Genomic DNA, 18,021 nt, shown 5'->3' with positions numbered 1-18,021 from the left:
TTTAGGACAATTAATCAAACACCCTTTTCCCCTGTGTTCGTTGCAGAGGGAGCATCAATATATGTGTGAGCCATTTTCAAAAACTTTAATTTGCTATTTTTGACACACCACAGTGGAAACAATGTGGGCTTGGGCATCCACACACACAATTCTGACAGACTTTCTGTGAATGGGAACAGTGCTCCTGACTGCCTTACCTGCCCACTACAACACTCTCCTCTGGCTGCGTCCTGAAATATAACCGCCAGCCCAGTTCACCCAGCCTTGTGGATCCTCTTACCTCTCTATACCCACCAGCTTACCCCTCAACCCACCCAAGATATCAGGATGTTGTTTAGAGAGGCACCCAGAGCCCCATTCCTGCTCACTGCCTGGAGCCACCTCCTCTCTGCGCCTTGGTTCTATGATCAGCCCCTGCACAGTGCATGTGCTGCTGAGATTATGGGCAAGGATACGTAAATACGAGGTGACGCAGGGAGACTCTGTGCTTCAGTGATCCCCAGAATTAGTGACTGAATAGGCATTTTAATGGCTGTTTATGAGACCCAATTAACCAGGGATATTACCTCTAAAAAAAAGTGGCCTTAAAACTTTGGTAAGATTCACAAAGTAGCCCCTGCTGGTGAGCTATGGCCCATTGGGACATCTACTCCAGTCTCTTTTGAGGATGCTCACTCTGCTGTCTTTGTTAAACAACCTGCTTAAAATGACTGTGCTTTTCAGCGGAATTCTTTTCTTCAGGAAGCTAAGAACTGTAATAGATGCAGGAGGAGAAAACACTCATCCAGGTAAGAGAAATCCTAAGCTTTAACTTCTTTCTCTCATAGCCAGATGGATGCCCAGCAGTCTGAGGCCCTACTGGTCAACCGTGAGACTGAGGGGGCTACAGAGACGCAGAGCCAGCCTTAAAAACAGGGGCGGAAGGTACTTTCTCAGCTTTGGGAATGTGAAGAGGAGGCTGACAAATTTCCTTACTACAAATAATTTCCTGGGAGAGAGGAAAAGATTCCAAGGAGCAGCCCCAAGCCCCAGAGTTATGCTGCTGCCTCCCATGTGACCATGGCATCCCCACAAAGTATTTCTAATCTAATCTTTCACTGAAAGACAAATACGAAGTCCGCCGTCTCATGTATGATCAACACACTATTTCATATGCACTCCTTCCAAAGTACCGGTTCCCTTACCGCTTCGATGATGACGGAGTACGGCGTCCTGCCCGTAAACACGAAGCCAAGCTTCTTAGCTCCTTTGACCAAAGCAGCTTCATCTGTCAACAATAAGCCAACAACACACAGGCTCATCCCATGTCGTGACAGAATTCTGCTAAAGGTCAAATCAAAACCCATCACAATCGATGGGGTCGGGCGTTATCTGCACACAAGCAAGGACTTGAGACAGACACACTGACACACACTGGAGCTTGAGATGTCTGTTGGACAGATTGCATACCAACAACAAAGTCTCCAGGACCGCAGGATTTTACACTCCTGCTGGGCTCTGCTAGATCAGTTCAAAGGAAACTCCCTCTGCCCATCTCTCAGCAAGGCCGTGCTTAAATGCAGTACTGTGTGGGTCAGACTACCAGGAAATGGGCCAAGGGCAAGGGTTCTGATGCTCCATGGGGTGTGGTAGATGAGGCAGTCATGGAGCCAGCCTGGTTCTCTCTTGAGACCGTTGCCTAGCGCAAGATTATATACCAGGATGTACAAGATAGCCCAGACTCTTCCTTGCCACCAGAGCACCCTGAGAGTCAGGACACCCCGGTACCAGCTCTCCTTGGTTTTAACACCTCTAATCATGAACTGGAGGTGCCGTCAGACCAAAGGGAAACAGCAGGTCTTATGGATCAGAGCATCTCCCAAAAATAATAGAAACCCCCCCCCCCAAAAAAAAAAAAACCAACAAGGCACTTCCGGCACCAGCCTCACCTGGGGAGGAAGCCTGGTAGATGATTTCATCTCCATCCTTCTCAGGGACTACGGTGTGACAGACGGCCAGCAGGGTAAGGAACTCTTGGATACAAGGGGCTGTGGGCTGAAAGCAGAAGAACCAGTTAACCAGTCACCAGACTTGTAGCACACAGTGGATCCAAGCCATTCCCGGCTTTAAAAGCCAGTGAGAGGTCGCCTGCGCACACCTCTGAGCCCAGCACTTGAGACCCAGAGGCAAGAGGATCTCTATGAGTCCAAGGCTAGCCCGGTCTACATGGTGAGCTCCAGGCTAGCCAGGGAAATAGAATGAGACTGGTCTCAAGACAAGAAAAAGAAAAAAGAAACCCAGTAAGAGTTTGCCATTGGTTTTTTGCATAGATCTTAGATGCTTAGCTAGACAACTCTAGGACCAGACATTTGTGCTCCACGGAGCCCACCCCCTGCCACTCTGAACTTCAACCAAGCCACATCCTTTCTCAGTGCCCCTCAGGCCCACAACCCTCTACCTGCCCTGAGCATGCTCTCCTGGACAATCATTTGAGACACATCCTGCAAGCCTATTGTGTTGGGCCTCAGAGCAAAGTCACCCTGTGCCACCAGGAGACATTGTCCTTTCTCCCCACTAAGCTGGCTAGTATTCTGAATGTCTGATTTTAGTATCCATAGCTAAAACCCAAGGTGTCCCTGTGTAATCAATCTTTCCCTACCATCCCCAAGAAAAACAAATCCTAAGGATTTTAACTGAAATCTCGGGCTACAATACACTTTCACATTTCCTAAAGACTTCTAAGTCTTATAAACTAGAACCTGGGGCTTACATGTTATTATTTTATTTGTTCAAACATACTCAGATAACCAGTGTGATCAAGCACTATGTTCACCAAGGTTGGGGGTGAAGGGGGACTAAACACAAGCACTAAAAGCCACCAATACCTCCTGGCCCTAATTATTTTAATTGGCAGGAATTTGGTCAATGTTTAGGGTCCAGGCAAAGGTATTCCATTTAATACATTCCCAGATATCCACGAACATAGAATTACTACATGCCTAAAGCTGTTGATTCATAGCTGCTCAGACAGATAGAAAAAACAAGCATGCCCTGGTTTTACCTCACTTATAGATAAGAAAAACGAGGACCTAAAACTAACTAATCTTGCATTACAAGATTCCTAACTCATGATCACCTTCACCTCAGTTTATTGATGAGTTTAGTTCAGGAGATTTACTGTTTGTGTCTTACTCTCAGGGACAGCAGGAAAAATAATTAACCATCTACCCACAGTGTGGAGGAAGACAAACCTCCAACTGCACATCTGATAGGCATGAAGCCGAGGATCTGCTTTTAGAGGCTCAGGTCTCCTCTTTGTTTCAACCACTTAGAGTAAATTGTGTAAAGTTCATATCTAAAGGGTCCTTAGACCTTGCAGCCTTTGGCAAAAGTGCTAATGGACCAAAGGCCATAAACTTCCCTTGTCTGTGTACGTGGGTTGCCTGGTTATTCTGTATGCCTGCAGGATTTTGTGGGTCTTTATAACTGGGTTATAGCAAAGAGAGTTAAGAAGAGCTGGAGCAGAAGTTGGAGCAGAAGCATCCCAGAAATTAGCAGAGATAGGAAAATGGGGGGGGGAGTAGCAGAGAATTGGAGTTGAAATTAGAATTGAGACAGAGAATTAGAGCTAAGAAATGATAGACAGGACAGAAGAACTGGAATAGAGAACAGGAAAGAGAGAACAATAAAGAGACATGGATAGAAAGAATGTGCCATGAGCAGATTTCTTCCTTCTGCTTATTGTTGCATCTTTTTTTGAATCCTGAGAGAAAGCGTTAAAGGCTGGTCCTTTAAAGATTTTGATAATGTTTTACTCCCACTGGTTAATAAAGAAGCTGATTTGGTCTGTAACAAGGCAGGATAAGGCCAGGAGGGAAAGCCAAACGGAAAATACAGGGAGACCGAAGGGCAGAGTCTGAGACAGACACCAGCAAGCTGCTGGAGCAGCAATGTGTACTGGAGAACAGACAAAAGCCATGGCCACGAGGCATTGCATAGATTAATAGAAATGGGTTAATTTAAATAATTTAAATGTAAGAACTAGTTAGTAATAAGCCTCAACTATAGGTCAAACAGTTTTTATTAATGTAAGTTTCTGTGTGATTATTGGGGACCTTGTAGTCAGGAAATGAAAGCTCTGCCTCTGTTTATAGTTGCAACTGAACAAAATGCTGGGAAGTAATGGTAGTGGACGTCCTGACTCAAATGGATCATCATTCAGGGTGGGAGATGCTGTCTTCTGGACAGGACAGTGATATTTCACTCATGAACTCACTGCAGCTGTGATTATCTGCTAAGACTTGTAGAAGATCAGGCCAGCATATGTCACATAAAACAGTGAACCGCAAGCCACTCTTTGTCCTAGAGGGAAGTGGCACACTCACGTGTTGGTCCTCGATGTTCTTTAACAGCCTGGGATCATTAAAGTCGCATGAGTCACTGGGGCATGGACCCATCCGGCTGGAAGAAAGAACAAAATCCATTCATTCAATTTCAAAGTCATGAAAGCTCACACACAGAGAGAATCCACCCTCAGAAAGAACCATAAAAAAAAAGTTCATAGTCTTACACTCACCATTCAAGGGTCTGGAATAGTGAATATTATATCAAGCTTTAAAACATCTCACGTCCCTAAACTTTACTATAAAGAAACTGTGTTACAAGTTTTTATAGAAACCAACAGCTTTACAAGGGAAAGGATCCTAAGCTATGTGCCAACACTGTAGCCTTCATCTGGGGGCGGTGGGGAAACAGAGGAAGACGGTGCCATGCTTCATCATTCATAGCCAGAGTGCACATGGAGAAGAGAAGGCAGCGAGCAAGGAGAAGAGAGGACACTGGATATGACGGCTGTGGACCGTCAGGCTGGAGCAAGCGAGAGTATCACGCACACACCTTCATCTCCACCAGCTCCTGCAAGCCACTCTCCAAAACCACACAGTGAAAGGCCAAAGGGCAGCAGAGGAAACAACTATTAGCTCATGGGGAGGGAACATGTGACCACCAGAGGACACCAGAGAAAGCCGGAGAAGGGCGCTACGTGAAGAGTGCAAAACACCTGTGATACATGGCAGGTAGCTGAGGGATGTGAGGGCACCAGGGTCCTGTGATGGGTATCAGGTACCTGGGAGGGGCACGAGGTACCTGTGATGAACATCTGGTACCTGTGATGGATATCAGGTACCTGTGATGGATATCAGGTACCTGTGATGAACATCTGGTACCTGTGATGGACATCTGGTACCTGTGATGGACATCTGGTACCTGTGATGGACATCTGGTACCTGTGATGGATATCAGGTACCTGTGATGGATATCAGGTACCTGTGATGAACATCTGGTACCTGTGATGGATATCAGGTACCTGTGATGGATATCAGGTACCTGTGATGGATATCTGGTACCTGTGATGGATATCTGGTACCTGTGATGGATATCAGGTACCTGTGATGGACATCTGGTACCTGTGATGGATATCTGGTACCTGTGATGGATATCTGGTACCTGTGATGGATATCAGGTTCCTGTGATGGACATCTGGTACCTGTGATGGACATCTGGTACCTGTGATGAACATCTGGTACCTGTGATGGATATCAGGTACCTGTGATGAACATCTGGTACCTGTGATGGATATCTGGTACCTGTGATGGATATCAGGTACCTGTGAGGGGTATGGGTACCTGTGAGGAGCATGAGGTACCTTTGATGGATGTCAGATACCTGTGAGAGGTATGAGGTATGTATGAAGCGAGGAACTTAAGATACTTGAAAGGAACATGAAGAATATGAAGCTGCTGAACCAAGAAAGGCCATAAGGGAATGCAGAGTAAAAGAAGTCAAGTTAAGCCAGCAGCATGCTGTAGGATCCCAGTACTGCCTTTCTGGAGAAGACAAAACCGTAGAGACAGGAGAAATCTCAGTGGCTACCGAGGGTGGGCTGTTTATGACAGGGGGGTGGACAGGCAGAGCAAGGACTTTAGAGGCGATGGAAAACCCCTAATGACGCTGCGATGATAGATGTATATTACTAAACAAATGTCCGTACTCACAGGATACAGAGCACTGAGTGACGCTGCTATTAGATGTGAACTGTGGGCGATCATGAGTTGTATTGGTCCCTGAATTGTGTGCACTGTGGTGGGGAACTTCCATCTTGGAGATCATGGAGTTGGGCAAGGCTTTCATCAAAGAGGTCATCGGGTGAGCCCAGAAGTTTATGAGAAAACTCTGTGCTTTTGTGATTTTACTGGGAAATCAAAACTCCTCTTTTAACTGGTCTCAAATGGTTGAAATGGTTGGCTTTCCTTTTACTATGCTTGCCACAATGAAAATGCTTTCTGCACAGACGACTCAGTGGTTAAGAGCATTGACTGCTCTTCCAGAGGACCCAGGTTCAATTTCCAGTACCCACATGGTGGCTCACAAATGTCTGTAAGTACAATCCCAGGTGATGCAGCACCCTCTTCTGGCCTCCGAGGGCACTGCAGGCCCACGGTGCACAGACACATACGTAGGCAAAAGACCCATTCACATAAAAGAAAACTAAAGATTAAAAAAATTTTAATATAAGCCCACAGCCAGTGGTCACCAAGTTTGTGAAGAAAATCTAGAGGCAGGTGTTGGGCACAGGAGACAGAGCAGAGGAAAGGGGCAAGCAGGAGCAAGAATTGGAGTGCCTTCTGAAAATTGGAATAGGCATCCTTAAAACTTATTAAGGAGGATGAAAGGTTAAAAATGAATGATGACAAAGACATGGCAAGAAGGCAAAACAGATAACAAAATCGGAGGATCAACTCCAAGACTGCCTAATAGGAGAAGACAGGGACAGGAGGGGAGACAGCTAGTACGGAAATAACACAAGGACATTTCCCAAATATTAATAAGAGGAATTTACAGACAGAAGTGGCCCAATAGAAAGTGAATTAACCACCCAACATAATAAAGAAAACACAGCCTACCCAAGGGTTGTAGTTTAAATTCATATGCTACCGAAATACCGAAAATGATAAGCACTTCCAACGGCTGGGAAAGATGGGGGGAGGTTGGTGAAATGGCTTTGGGGGATGGGCTCTGGGAAGATGACCTGGGGGGATGGGATGGCCACAACAGGGCAGGGAGCTGAATCTTCCCCAGAGATACAAAGTCCTACAATGTCTATAATTCTTAATTAGTATAAAAGTATTACTTTGAAACACAGGAATCTGAAGAAAATAAGTACAAAGGTTGCAGGTGGCTGGAAACGAAAGGACTGGACAAGAGGCATATTGTTGATATCAAAGGCTTAGTGGCGTGGATTTAACCCATGTCTCCACTTAAATCTTATCCTGGCTCTTTTTCAAACTAACATACTTACAATTTACACTTAGATCTAACACTGTCCTGATGCATCCCAGCTAAGGAAGTAGGACGTCCTGGACTCTACTTACCAGAAATCATCTGAGGACGGCTCTCTGGCTAGTTCTGGGAAGTGGCTGGCAGGAGAGAACAGAGTGGTCAGTAGCAAAGCCAGTTCTAACGTACACACACAAATCCACAGGTGCCCGCTACCTCTCAGGAAAGGTGAAGAAACACGTTCCCAGGGACTTCAATAAGTTTCACACGTATGTAATAGCAGCCACACACCCAAACCACTCACAACACTTGACAAAATAGAAAACCCTGTGCCTTGTTGGGAGACTAGAAATGCGATTTCCTGGAACTGATACGCGCGCTCACCCATAGGTCACGCCAGCAATGCTACACTTCTTGAAGTTCATGATATTGCATGTCAGCGTTCCAGTCTTGTCGGAAAACAGGTATTTGACCTAAGCAGAAGATGAACGAAATGAATAAGGGGCGATAGGAGGGTTCGAGGTTAAGAGATAGGCTGTTCTTCTAGAGCACCCAGCACCCACAGGGGAGGTCACAACCATCTGCAACTCCAGTCCCAGGGGACCCAATGCTCTCTTCTGGATTCTGAGAGCACTAGATATTACATGGGGACACAGATACACACGGTCAAAACACTCCATTTTTTTAAATGATGCAATAAGACACAAGGATCAAGAAATGAAGTTATCTCGTGTGTCTGTAAATCAGAATGAAGTTTAAATGAGAGTTCACAAAAGTAAACAAATAAAAGATGTACTTTAAATAACAGACCATTTGCAAAAGCCTTTCTGCTACTAATTCTAAAAGCTGGGTAATAAAGAATAAAAGTTATCACAGTGGTTCTCCACCTTCCTAATGCTGCCACCTTTCGATACAGTTCCTCGTGTTGTGCTGACCCCCCAAACATAGAATTATTTTTGTTGCTGCTTCATAACTGCAATTTTGTGACTGCTAAGAATTGTAATATAAATATCTGATATGCAGATATCCTGATATGCGGCCCTGGGAAAGGGTCACAATCTGTCCCCTGCAAAGGTGTCACAGCAAAGGTTGAGAATTTCTAGTCCATAAGCATCACCACAGGTCTGTCACTCGGCATTCAGGTCTCACAGAAGATGTAATTCTTTTTAAGAGTCCATCCCCTGACTAGATTAACAATGGTCACCATGGCAAAATACCCCTAAAGGTGCAGTGAAGGCGCTCATATTTTGGCAGTAGCCAACAGCTGTCTAATTGAACCTAAGGCAGCAACAAGATGGAACCTAACCAACTACCTAGGGCTAGTAGGGTGATAGATTTTAGAAGAACACCCAACACCCCAGACCAGCATATCTCCTAGCTGTTTGTTTGTTTGTTTTTATGGCAGTCTTACAGTGTAGGCATGGCTGGCCTGGAACATGCTTTTTTGCCCTTGAACTAACATGTCTTCCTGTTTCTGCCTCCCAAGTGCTAAAAATAAAGACATGTGCTACCATGCCTGGCCCAACCAGCATAACTCCTAACTAAATTCTAAATACCTACACTCAGAGTTAAATGCAGCTCTCACCCCTCAGCAAAGAAGCTGCTCTCTGCAGCAGAGATCACCACAGAAAGCCACACCTGGTCAAAATGCAGCGATCAACAGGGCAGCCCAACCCCAAGGGATATTTCTATAACATAACTCCTACTCCAAAGGCAAGGGATCATTGAGGAAGAGGAGATGAGAAGACTGGAAGAGCCAGAGGAACAGGAAGTCTGCTGTGAGATTGTGTCTCCTAGAAATGACAGAGAAGCTAAACCCAAGGTACCTCAACAATACGGCTGCTAAGCAAGACCTCAACAATGACAACCCAACAGAGAGCTAACATGGAAAGAGAAAAACCTCACCTGACTGCACTCCTAGACAAAGAGGTAACTAGTGGCTGCTGTCTTGGGGTTTCTATTTCCATAGTAAAACACCGTGACCAAAACCAGCTGGAGGAGAGAGAGTTTACTTCACCTTCCAACTCTCAGGCTACACTCCATCACTGAAGGAAGTCAGAGCAGGAACTCAGGACAGAAAGCTGGAAGCAGGAGCGGATGCAGAGGCCACAGAAGGATGCTGCTTACTAGCTTGCTCTTCATGGCTTGCTCAGGACCATCAGCCCAAGGGTAGCATGCTCCACAGTGAACTTAGCCTTCCCACATTAATCATCAATTAAGAACATGCACTAACACCTTGCCAGTCTGGTGGTATCATTTTTCTCAGTTTGCATTCCCTCTTCCAAAATAACTTTAGCTTGTGTCAAGCTGACCTAAAAACTAGCCAGCACACCTTTTGAGAGAAAACTGGTTTTTCCCAGGGATGAGCCTCCTAATTGGTTGTCTAATACCAAGTGATCATCCCTAATCATATATGCACAGTAGCACTAAGTGGAGTCAGGAGGTTGTATTTGCATGCTTATGCATTTATATAAATATATATGTAACAACAATAGTCAAAGAAAGAGTCCATCAGTTTGAGAAGGAATTGACTTGATAAAGATGTGGAAAGAACTTGAGTAGGGAGGGATTCAAGGAAGGAAAGGGAAGGGCAAAGCGATACAATTACATTTTAATTAAAATAGGTTTTTAAGATTACATAACTATAAAATCACGACAAGCAGCTTTCCATGCCCTTTACATTGAAAGTTATCTAAAAATAATATTACATATATTTATGGTATATACATGTATTTCAAAACATGTATACATGCTGATCATATTGATCAATGGGATAATTAATATTTGTTGTTTTCAATCAACAAGAAATTTTATGTTTCACACAGAGCAAAATCTAGGAACATTAAAAACACAATAGAATTAGTTCCTTTTGTCTTTTTTTAAAAGAAGAATTAGAAGATTATCAACAGAGTAAAAAGGAAAATCTTATAAAGGATTACAGAATTTGTGATCCCTCTCCCTCTTGACTCTTCTCTTCTCCTCCTTAGGTAAGCCCCACCCATGCCTGGTCAGGACAGGGTATTTCATCCTGGGCACTTTCTTGAGCATCTTCAGTCCATCTTACTGGGTCAGTTCAATGGCATATTGTGGGAGCCCACAGAAGCGGATCCATTCCACTTTTACCAAAGATCAGAGAGTTCAGACCTATTCCTGCTCCTTCAAGGATATGACAGGAGGTTTGACCCAGGGAGTGGCTGCCTACAGCGTGCTTGGCCTAAGGTGTGGCTGCTGCTTGTTCCACCTAAACAACAGAATACTTAACTCGGGGTATAGCTGCGTGGTGCTTCAGGTATCGGAGAGGCAATTGCTCTGTTCGTTCTTTGTGTCATGTAAAAGCTGTCTTTTGCCTTCTCCCCTTCCCCCACGCTTTTTTGGATTGTGGTATATAATCATATGGAAAATAAACACAGGTGAATTCAGTATTCACTGGATTGACCTCCCAGTTCTGTTCTGTGTCTCTGTCTATTTCTTTTGTATCTCTGTTCTGTTCTGTTCTGCCAGGCATTTCTAATCCACATGCTCTCCCCTGGAATGTGCAAACGCCATCGAGGCTGGACCACAGCACATGAGAACAACCATATACTTAGCCCTGGGAACTGACAAAGCTCACTGAAGGCTACATACGTAGTTGTCCCTAAATATTCCCAGGGGCAGTTCTAAGAACCCCAATGGGTTCCAAAATTATCATATGCTCTAGTCCAGTATATAAAATGGTATTGCGTTTGTATAAAATCTACATACAACCTCTGGTGTGTTTCACATAATCTGAGATGGTGTATGATACCTAAGACATTAGAAATGTCATACTGTAGTAGCTGGGAAACAGTGACAAGAATCTTCTGTGTATACTTGGTACAGATGTAACTATCATAAGCATGATCACACTTTTGACCTGCAGTTGACACAGGGCTCGCACCTGCTCCAAATGGATTCAGATACCATTTAACTAATCACATTTCATTATGTGTGCATGTGTGCACTGTGTGCATGTGTGTGTGAGTGTTTGGAAAGAACGCTTAAGAGAAAAGGGCAGACAGACACTAATGTTGCCTGGAAATACTGGGAAAGATTCAAAAGAGGCAACTTGTAGATTATTACAGGAGTAGAATTTTACCAATGACAACTGTCATTGAAGAAAGAAACAATTCAGGTAGATAATAGACAGACTTACAGATGAATGATAACACATGAGATAGATAGATAGATAGATAGATAGATAGATAGATAGATAGATAGATGGATGGATGGATGGATGGATGGATGGATGGATGGATGGATGGATGGACGGACGGTATGGGTGGATAGGTAGATAACTAGACAGAAATACAGGTGAATAGATGATAGACAGGTAGCACTGGATTCTGCTTCTCATCATGTGTGCCTGAAGTACAGGTGCTCGGGTGAAGACAGGGATGCGGCCTCGCTGAGGAAGCTTCCTGCTTTATGACAGAGTATTCTCTCTAAATCACAATCTCTTTCCTACAACAAATAAACAGTTGTAGGAAAGGGTCCAAAGACAAGTAATGCCTTTAATCCCAGCACTTGGGAGGCAGAGGCAGGCGGATCTCTGTGAGTTCGAGGCCAGCCTGGTCTACAAGAGCTAGTTCCAGGACAGACTCCAAAACTACAGAGCAACTCTGTCAAAAAAAAAAACAAAAAAAAAAAACAGAAGGAAGGAAGGAAAAAAAGGAAGAAAGAAAAAAAGAAAGGAAGGAAGGAAAAGAAAATGTGACTGCAGAATTATGTTTTATTGCAAAACCTGACTGACAAATTTGAGCTTCGGCTTTCTAGCAATGAACTCAAAAATGCTCCAGCACAAATCCAGAACTGACTTTGTTTTTAATCAGGGAGAAGAGGGAGAGGGCACCTGGCCCAACTCTGGTCCTCAGAAAAATGACAAGTCAGGCTTACATCTTCCCCAAGGGCCATGAGGCGGGTGGTCCTGGGAACCAGCTTTCCTGAGATGAGTTAATCATTTCCTTATCTAGAAAATGAAGATGCAGCATGCCACCCTCCCATAGGGTTGTTGGGAAGCTTAAGGTGCATAAAATTAAAAAAAAAATCATAGTTTTTAATTACTTTAGGTCAAGAGTAAGTATTATGTATTCAAAAAGGCTATGGACTGCAGTGATTCAATGGAAGAGGCAGACATAATGCAACATGAAAGGAGAGACAAGCAGAAATCAAGACAAAGATACAAAAGTCGCTGACTCTCTGGACTATGTCAGGATCCCTGTCCTTCCAATGGCCCCATATGCGTTGTGGAGCGGTCTAGCAGCCATTGTCCTCCCCATTTCCCTTGTCATCTGTTCTAAGAAACACATTTAAAAGGGTCCAAACTAACATTATATTGCTGTATAATGTTCTGTACTTTTTCCCAGATATGTTCTTGGCAAAACGATCTACATGTGCCTCCAAAACCAAGTGACAGCTGCATTCACCGCCACCTGCAGACCAGATGTCACAAACACAGTCCTGCAAAATATCTCCCCAGGGCTCCTCTGCTAACACTGGCTTCCTGCTCATGGCACTGTCCCCAAAGTCCCCAAAGTCCCCAAAGAGGATCTCACCTGCCCAAGCTCTTCATTAAGGTTCGATGTCCTGGCCATAGCAGGAGTGTCGTTTTCAATATAATACATATCTGTGTCCTGAAAGAGAACATGGGGGAAGGAAGGAAGAAGGTAGGAAGCCTTCGGAAAACATGTAATTCTAATATTTCATTAAGATTACCACAGACCCTGGCAACTTCAAATCTTTTCATTTTCATTCAAATGCTAATTTGTAACTTGGGTTGAAAATGAAGTTGCAATTAGGAGATAACAAACCCCATGACACAATATGACCATGGTATTTAGGTTTGGGTTCAAGACGATCAGCTTGTGCCCTAGCTGTGAGTTTGGTCAATGCCTCACTCAGAGGCTTGGGGAAATCAAACCAATATAAACATGAAAGTGCCTGATTTGAAAAAAAAAAAGTTGCCAAGACCCAGTGCTTAATGGCCATGGCCACGACAGTCTCTTAAAAACCCACCTCAACCCCTAAAATCCATCCAGGGTGACTGTCATACTGAAATCCATGCAGGATGGACACTCCGGTGAGCACACTTGAGAGGCCGTTTCATGCATAAAGGAGACTTGGGAAGCACAGCCATGGTGCCCAGATGGCAAGCACGCACTGAGCATCTTCCCACGCTCTCCCCACCCCTGGGGTTATGGCATGGCTTGCCAGTCATCAGTTTGGCTGGCTTAATCCACGACCTAATAATAAAGAGCCCCTGTTACTTCTTTTTTGGGATTCAATGAAATGACAATGGCTGCTCACAGAGAGTACTAGAAAGCAGAAGCTGGCAGGCGCCCAGTAGCTCATGTCCCACACACCGCTTTGAAACTCACCCAGTTTATAAAGAGAGCTTGCGTGTACTTCACAACCTCCAGCGTCACCAGCAGGCTGATGGGAATCAGATTGTTGTACAGGATGATAAATGTCAGCAAGTTGTATCCAAAATTATCTGAGCTCGTGTCTATGGATAAAAGCCAAGACATCCACACAGCTTTAATAGAAGTCTACATCTCGTTTCTTTCCATTTTATTTTAGACTTCCCCCAACTCTAAAAAATGCTCACATCAAAAAAAAAAAAAAAGCCTGTGTACCCATCTTGAAACTGAGGGGTTACTGTGCCAGTTCAAACTCCTAAGACTATATGAATTCAGTCCCTGCAGGCAGTGCTAGCTTCTCTTTAGAGGTTGGGGAAGGAGGCAGAGGAGGAAGCAGAGACAGCTCTCCTTTAGGAGGGGAATGCACTTCTTTGGCCTCAAAGGAGGTTGTGGCTATTACAAAGGGGGTCAGTCAATAGTCAATAGAGCAGGAACAAGAGGAAGCTCCAGAGGAGGCAAGCTTAAGACTGAAGCTGGGAATGGGGAATTTGTGAGGGCTCCAAGCCACAGTTGAGTATCTCAGCAGGAGGGCTTGACACAGGGTAGCAGATGATGAGCCCTGGAATTCCTGAGGGTGATGGGAAGGGAAGCAAGCCCTGGCTGGCCATTTGACCTCCCCAACCTTTCATTTCTATCCGCTCTGGCCTTCTACTCTCCAGCTGGTAGCCCTCTTGGCTGGCATACTGCTTTACTACCTGCTTCTCTCAGGCAGTCAAGGAGCTGATGAACAGGACTCCTAAGTCCAATGACTCAAGTGGCCACAGAGTACAGCATTTGTGTAGGGATAAGATTTGTCTGCCAATAAAATTTATTAATGAATTAAAACTTTATGGCTTAATACTAGTCAAAAATGCTTTATAACACAACGTATGACCACATATGTCAAAGAGCCATGACTATGCAGAGGAACCCTACATGGAAAGCCTCAGAACCCGAGAGTGTTCAACCAGAAGCCAAAGATGTCCATAAAAGGAGAATATCTAACCTGATGTAAAATGTTCAGCCAAACAAAAACAATGAAAAGGAAGTTAAGACAGGACAAGATTTGGTAGGAAATAAAATCCAAGCACCAACAGAGGCAGCAGAATGTGAAACTGACTTCTCTGAGTAGGTGCATGTATGGACCATGTCCCCCAGAACACCACACTTTTGACGCTGGAGCCTGGAATGATCTGAACCATTCAAGTGCCTGTTTCCCCAAAGCTGGGTTCATACCACATATTTACTTAGATAACTACATTAATATGAACCAGTCTTGTGTCTGAAACAAGCCACATAACAAAAACCAACACCAAGTGATCTGATCAACTATGACTCAAACCTTAGCCACGTGCCCATGTTCATAAAGAAGCAACAGGCACAGGGGCTCCAGTCTGTAATCCCAGCATTTGCAAAGTGGAGGTAGGAGCACTAGGAATCTAAGGCCAGCCTCAGCTACAGACTGAGTTCGAGGCCAACCTATACCACATGAGATGCTGTTTAAAAACAAACAAGCAACATAAGTTTTCCTGCATTTCAAAACCTGAGAGTCTTATGCTTAAAGAAATTGGAGAATTAAAAAATCATGTCTAAATCCATTTAAAAATAATCGAGAAATCAATCACAATAATGCCAAGGCAATACCTTAAAGTTTTAAGATTTATCATAAAATTTTTATCACTAAATTATATTATTTTTCTTGATTTGCTGAGATCAGAGAATGGCAGATCTTCCCTCTATTTCCTAGCTAAGCAGCAAAATGAGACAGAATCATCAAAATCAAGTTAAGTCTCAAAAAAATGGATCACGTGCATATATTAAGAAAATCTGCCAACTCTTGTAAGAACAGTTCTGCCTTGGACAATTATGCCGCTCACAGGCCTTTGCCGTGCTGGCTCTGCTCTAGGGGGTGGCAGTGGTAACTGGATGGACTACCATCACCTACATGCCCTTACCACAGCTGCAGACATTCTACCCTAGCATAGGACAGGAACACCTAGGGAACTCACATCGTAGGAATGGAGAATGGAAAACACTATATGCAATACCCAATAAAAAACAATAGATATCAGCGGCTAGTGGTCAAGGAAGGCAGGTGTTCCTATATAATAGCAGGGAGAAAAACAGAAAACTGGGGGTAGCCAGGGAAGAACTCTACTAAGTTCACCCTGGTCGGCACAGAAGACCGTGACTATGGACAATCTAGATGCCGGCACAGAGAGCAAGGAGACAGGGAGATGGACGAAGCAAGGGGATGATACTGGCTAGTGACTCAGCCACAGGAAGACATGGAGATTACCAGGAATGGTGAACAAGTAGGTTAAAAGTAACAATTTCATAAGCATGTATTTTTTTTAGCTCTTTAAGATATCCGAGATTATACAAAGCACTGATGATAATGCTCTGTTGTTAGGTTGATAGTACATACACACAGCATATATATGGCTGTTAGGTTGATAGTACATACACACAGCATATATATGGCTGTTAGGTTGATAGTACATACACACAGCATATATATGGCTGTTAGGTTGATAGTACATACACACAGCATATATATGGCTGTTAGGTTGATAGTACATACACACAGCATATATATGGCAATAATAGGACTAGCGGGGGAAAGCCTGGGGATGAGCTGGTCTGGTGTTTGTGAATTAAGCTGGTAGTAATGCAAAGGATGCTCATGTTGTCATCCCTAGAGCAACCAAGAGACAGTGTCTTTAAAAGTAGCTGAGAAGTCGGGTGGTGGTTGGTGGCACTCGCCTCTAATCCCAGCACTCAGGGAGGCAGAGGGAGGCGGATCTCTGTGAGTTTGAGGCCAGCTTGAGATACACAGAGAAACCCTGTCTCAAAAAAATAAAAATAAAAAAAAATAGCTGAGAAACTACCATTATAGCATGCCCAGTCCCCAGATACACCCATATTCATTTCATCTTGTGGTCCTTATTCTGTTCTCCCTCCAAGAAGATCTGGCCTAGGCAGAGTAGCCATGGGAACAGAGAGAGGGCATGGCTATCACCCACAGACCCTACGTGGAAGGACCTTCCCAGAGGTTTGTCCCACAGAAGGCAGCAGCAGCCACCCCAACACTTACTCATCTTCTTGATGTACCAGCTCTTTCCACCATGGGACCCATTCCAGAACAGGGCCCCCACCGAGCTCACCAGGGCCATGACCAGGAGGATGCCAAACAGCACCAAGATCTGCACATTGGTTACCTTCTCGACGTTCGACCTCTTGAGAGGAGCTTTTGTTGAATTCTGTAAACCGGTATTGAAAATCAGTAACCATCACAGAACAGGCTTGGGGTAAATGTAAGGAGAAACTGAATAAGACAACCACATACAAGGATGAAAATGAAAAATACTATTTCTCTTCCAAATTAAGGATGGAATTAAAAGATGCATCATACTCTTGAGTAAGCAGCCCAGAGTTTAAAGAACTCACCTGTGGCAGTTTGAATAAGAATTACTCATATATTTGAATGCTTAGTCACCAAAAGTGTCACTATTTACAAGGATTAGAAGGATTAAGAGTGGTGGCCTTGTTGGAGGAAGTGTGTCACTGGGGATGGATTTTGAGATTTCAAAAGCCCATGCCAAGACCAGAGTCTCTTTCTCTCTACCTATGGATCAGGATGTAGTTTTCAGCTACTGCTCCAGCATCTGCCTGTATGCCACCATGATGATAATGAACTAAGCCTTAGAAACTGTAAGTAAGCCTCCAATTCAATGCTCTCACTTACAATAGTTGCCTTGGTCATGATGTCTCTTCACAGCAAGAGATCGTTGGCTAAGACAACTCTCCAACTCTACATGATCTAGTACATACTTTTATTTACACATTAGCATAACATCAGCTACTTTCATAAACATAGCAGGCTCTGGATAGCCTAAGTGTGGTCTAAAGAAACCAACACACTGACAATTCTTCACCATAAAAATCTGAGGAGAACCTCCAAAGCAACAATCCAATTCTGTGATAAATGTAAGAGAGATGTTTAAAGTGTACATGTTCTTTCCAGTAGGAAGGAATAAAAAAAAAAAAGAAGGAAACACAAATACAAATGCAGCAATAAAGCAAGAGAAAACATGGGTAGATGTCAAATAGAACAAATAAAAGGTTCACTTGGAGAGGTGTAAATAAATAAGCCCCTTAAGGCAGGGCCATCTTGAGTTGAATGAAGAAGGTAGACAAGATGGCAGACAGAGGACAAAGCCTCATTTCTGGTAGAAACAACTCAGTTGGAGCTGAGGCCTGTGTTGGAACCTGGGTACCAAGATGTTTAGGG

The 18,021-nt window shown here is 44.0% G+C and overlaps 1 protein-coding gene across 3 annotated transcripts in view; it reads right to left on the bottom strand.

Moving 5' to 3' along the window:
* Atp8a2 (ATPase phospholipid transporting 8A2) overlaps positions 1-18,021 on the bottom strand; it is a 568,530-nt gene that overhangs the window by 403,603 nt on the left and 146,906 nt on the right. For all 3 annotated transcript variants that reach the window (XM_057785806.1, XM_057785804.1, XM_057785805.1), the window contains exons 11-18: positions 16,825-16,990; positions 13,707-13,834; positions 12,885-12,962; positions 7,699-7,787; positions 7,410-7,454; positions 4,365-4,440; positions 1,929-2,034; positions 1,185-1,267 (exon numbers count right to left, since the gene is read on the bottom strand). In XM_057785806.1, coding sequence (XP_057641789.1) covers positions 1,185-1,267; positions 1,929-2,034; positions 4,365-4,440; positions 7,410-7,454; positions 7,699-7,787; positions 12,885-12,962; positions 13,707-13,834; positions 16,825-16,990 — 771 coding nt within the window. The remainder of the gene's footprint in view (positions 1-1,184; positions 1,268-1,928; positions 2,035-4,364; positions 4,441-7,409; positions 7,455-7,698; positions 7,788-12,884; positions 12,963-13,706; positions 13,835-16,824; positions 16,991-18,021) is intronic.

This window comes from Chionomys nivalis, chromosome 12 (genome assembly GCF_950005125.1).
Source record: "Chionomys nivalis chromosome 12, mChiNiv1.1, whole genome shotgun sequence".
In the NCBI taxonomy this organism is placed as follows: Eukaryota; Metazoa; Chordata; class Mammalia; order Rodentia; family Cricetidae; genus Chionomys; species Chionomys nivalis.
This window is presented reverse-complemented; position numbering and strand designations above follow the sequence as displayed.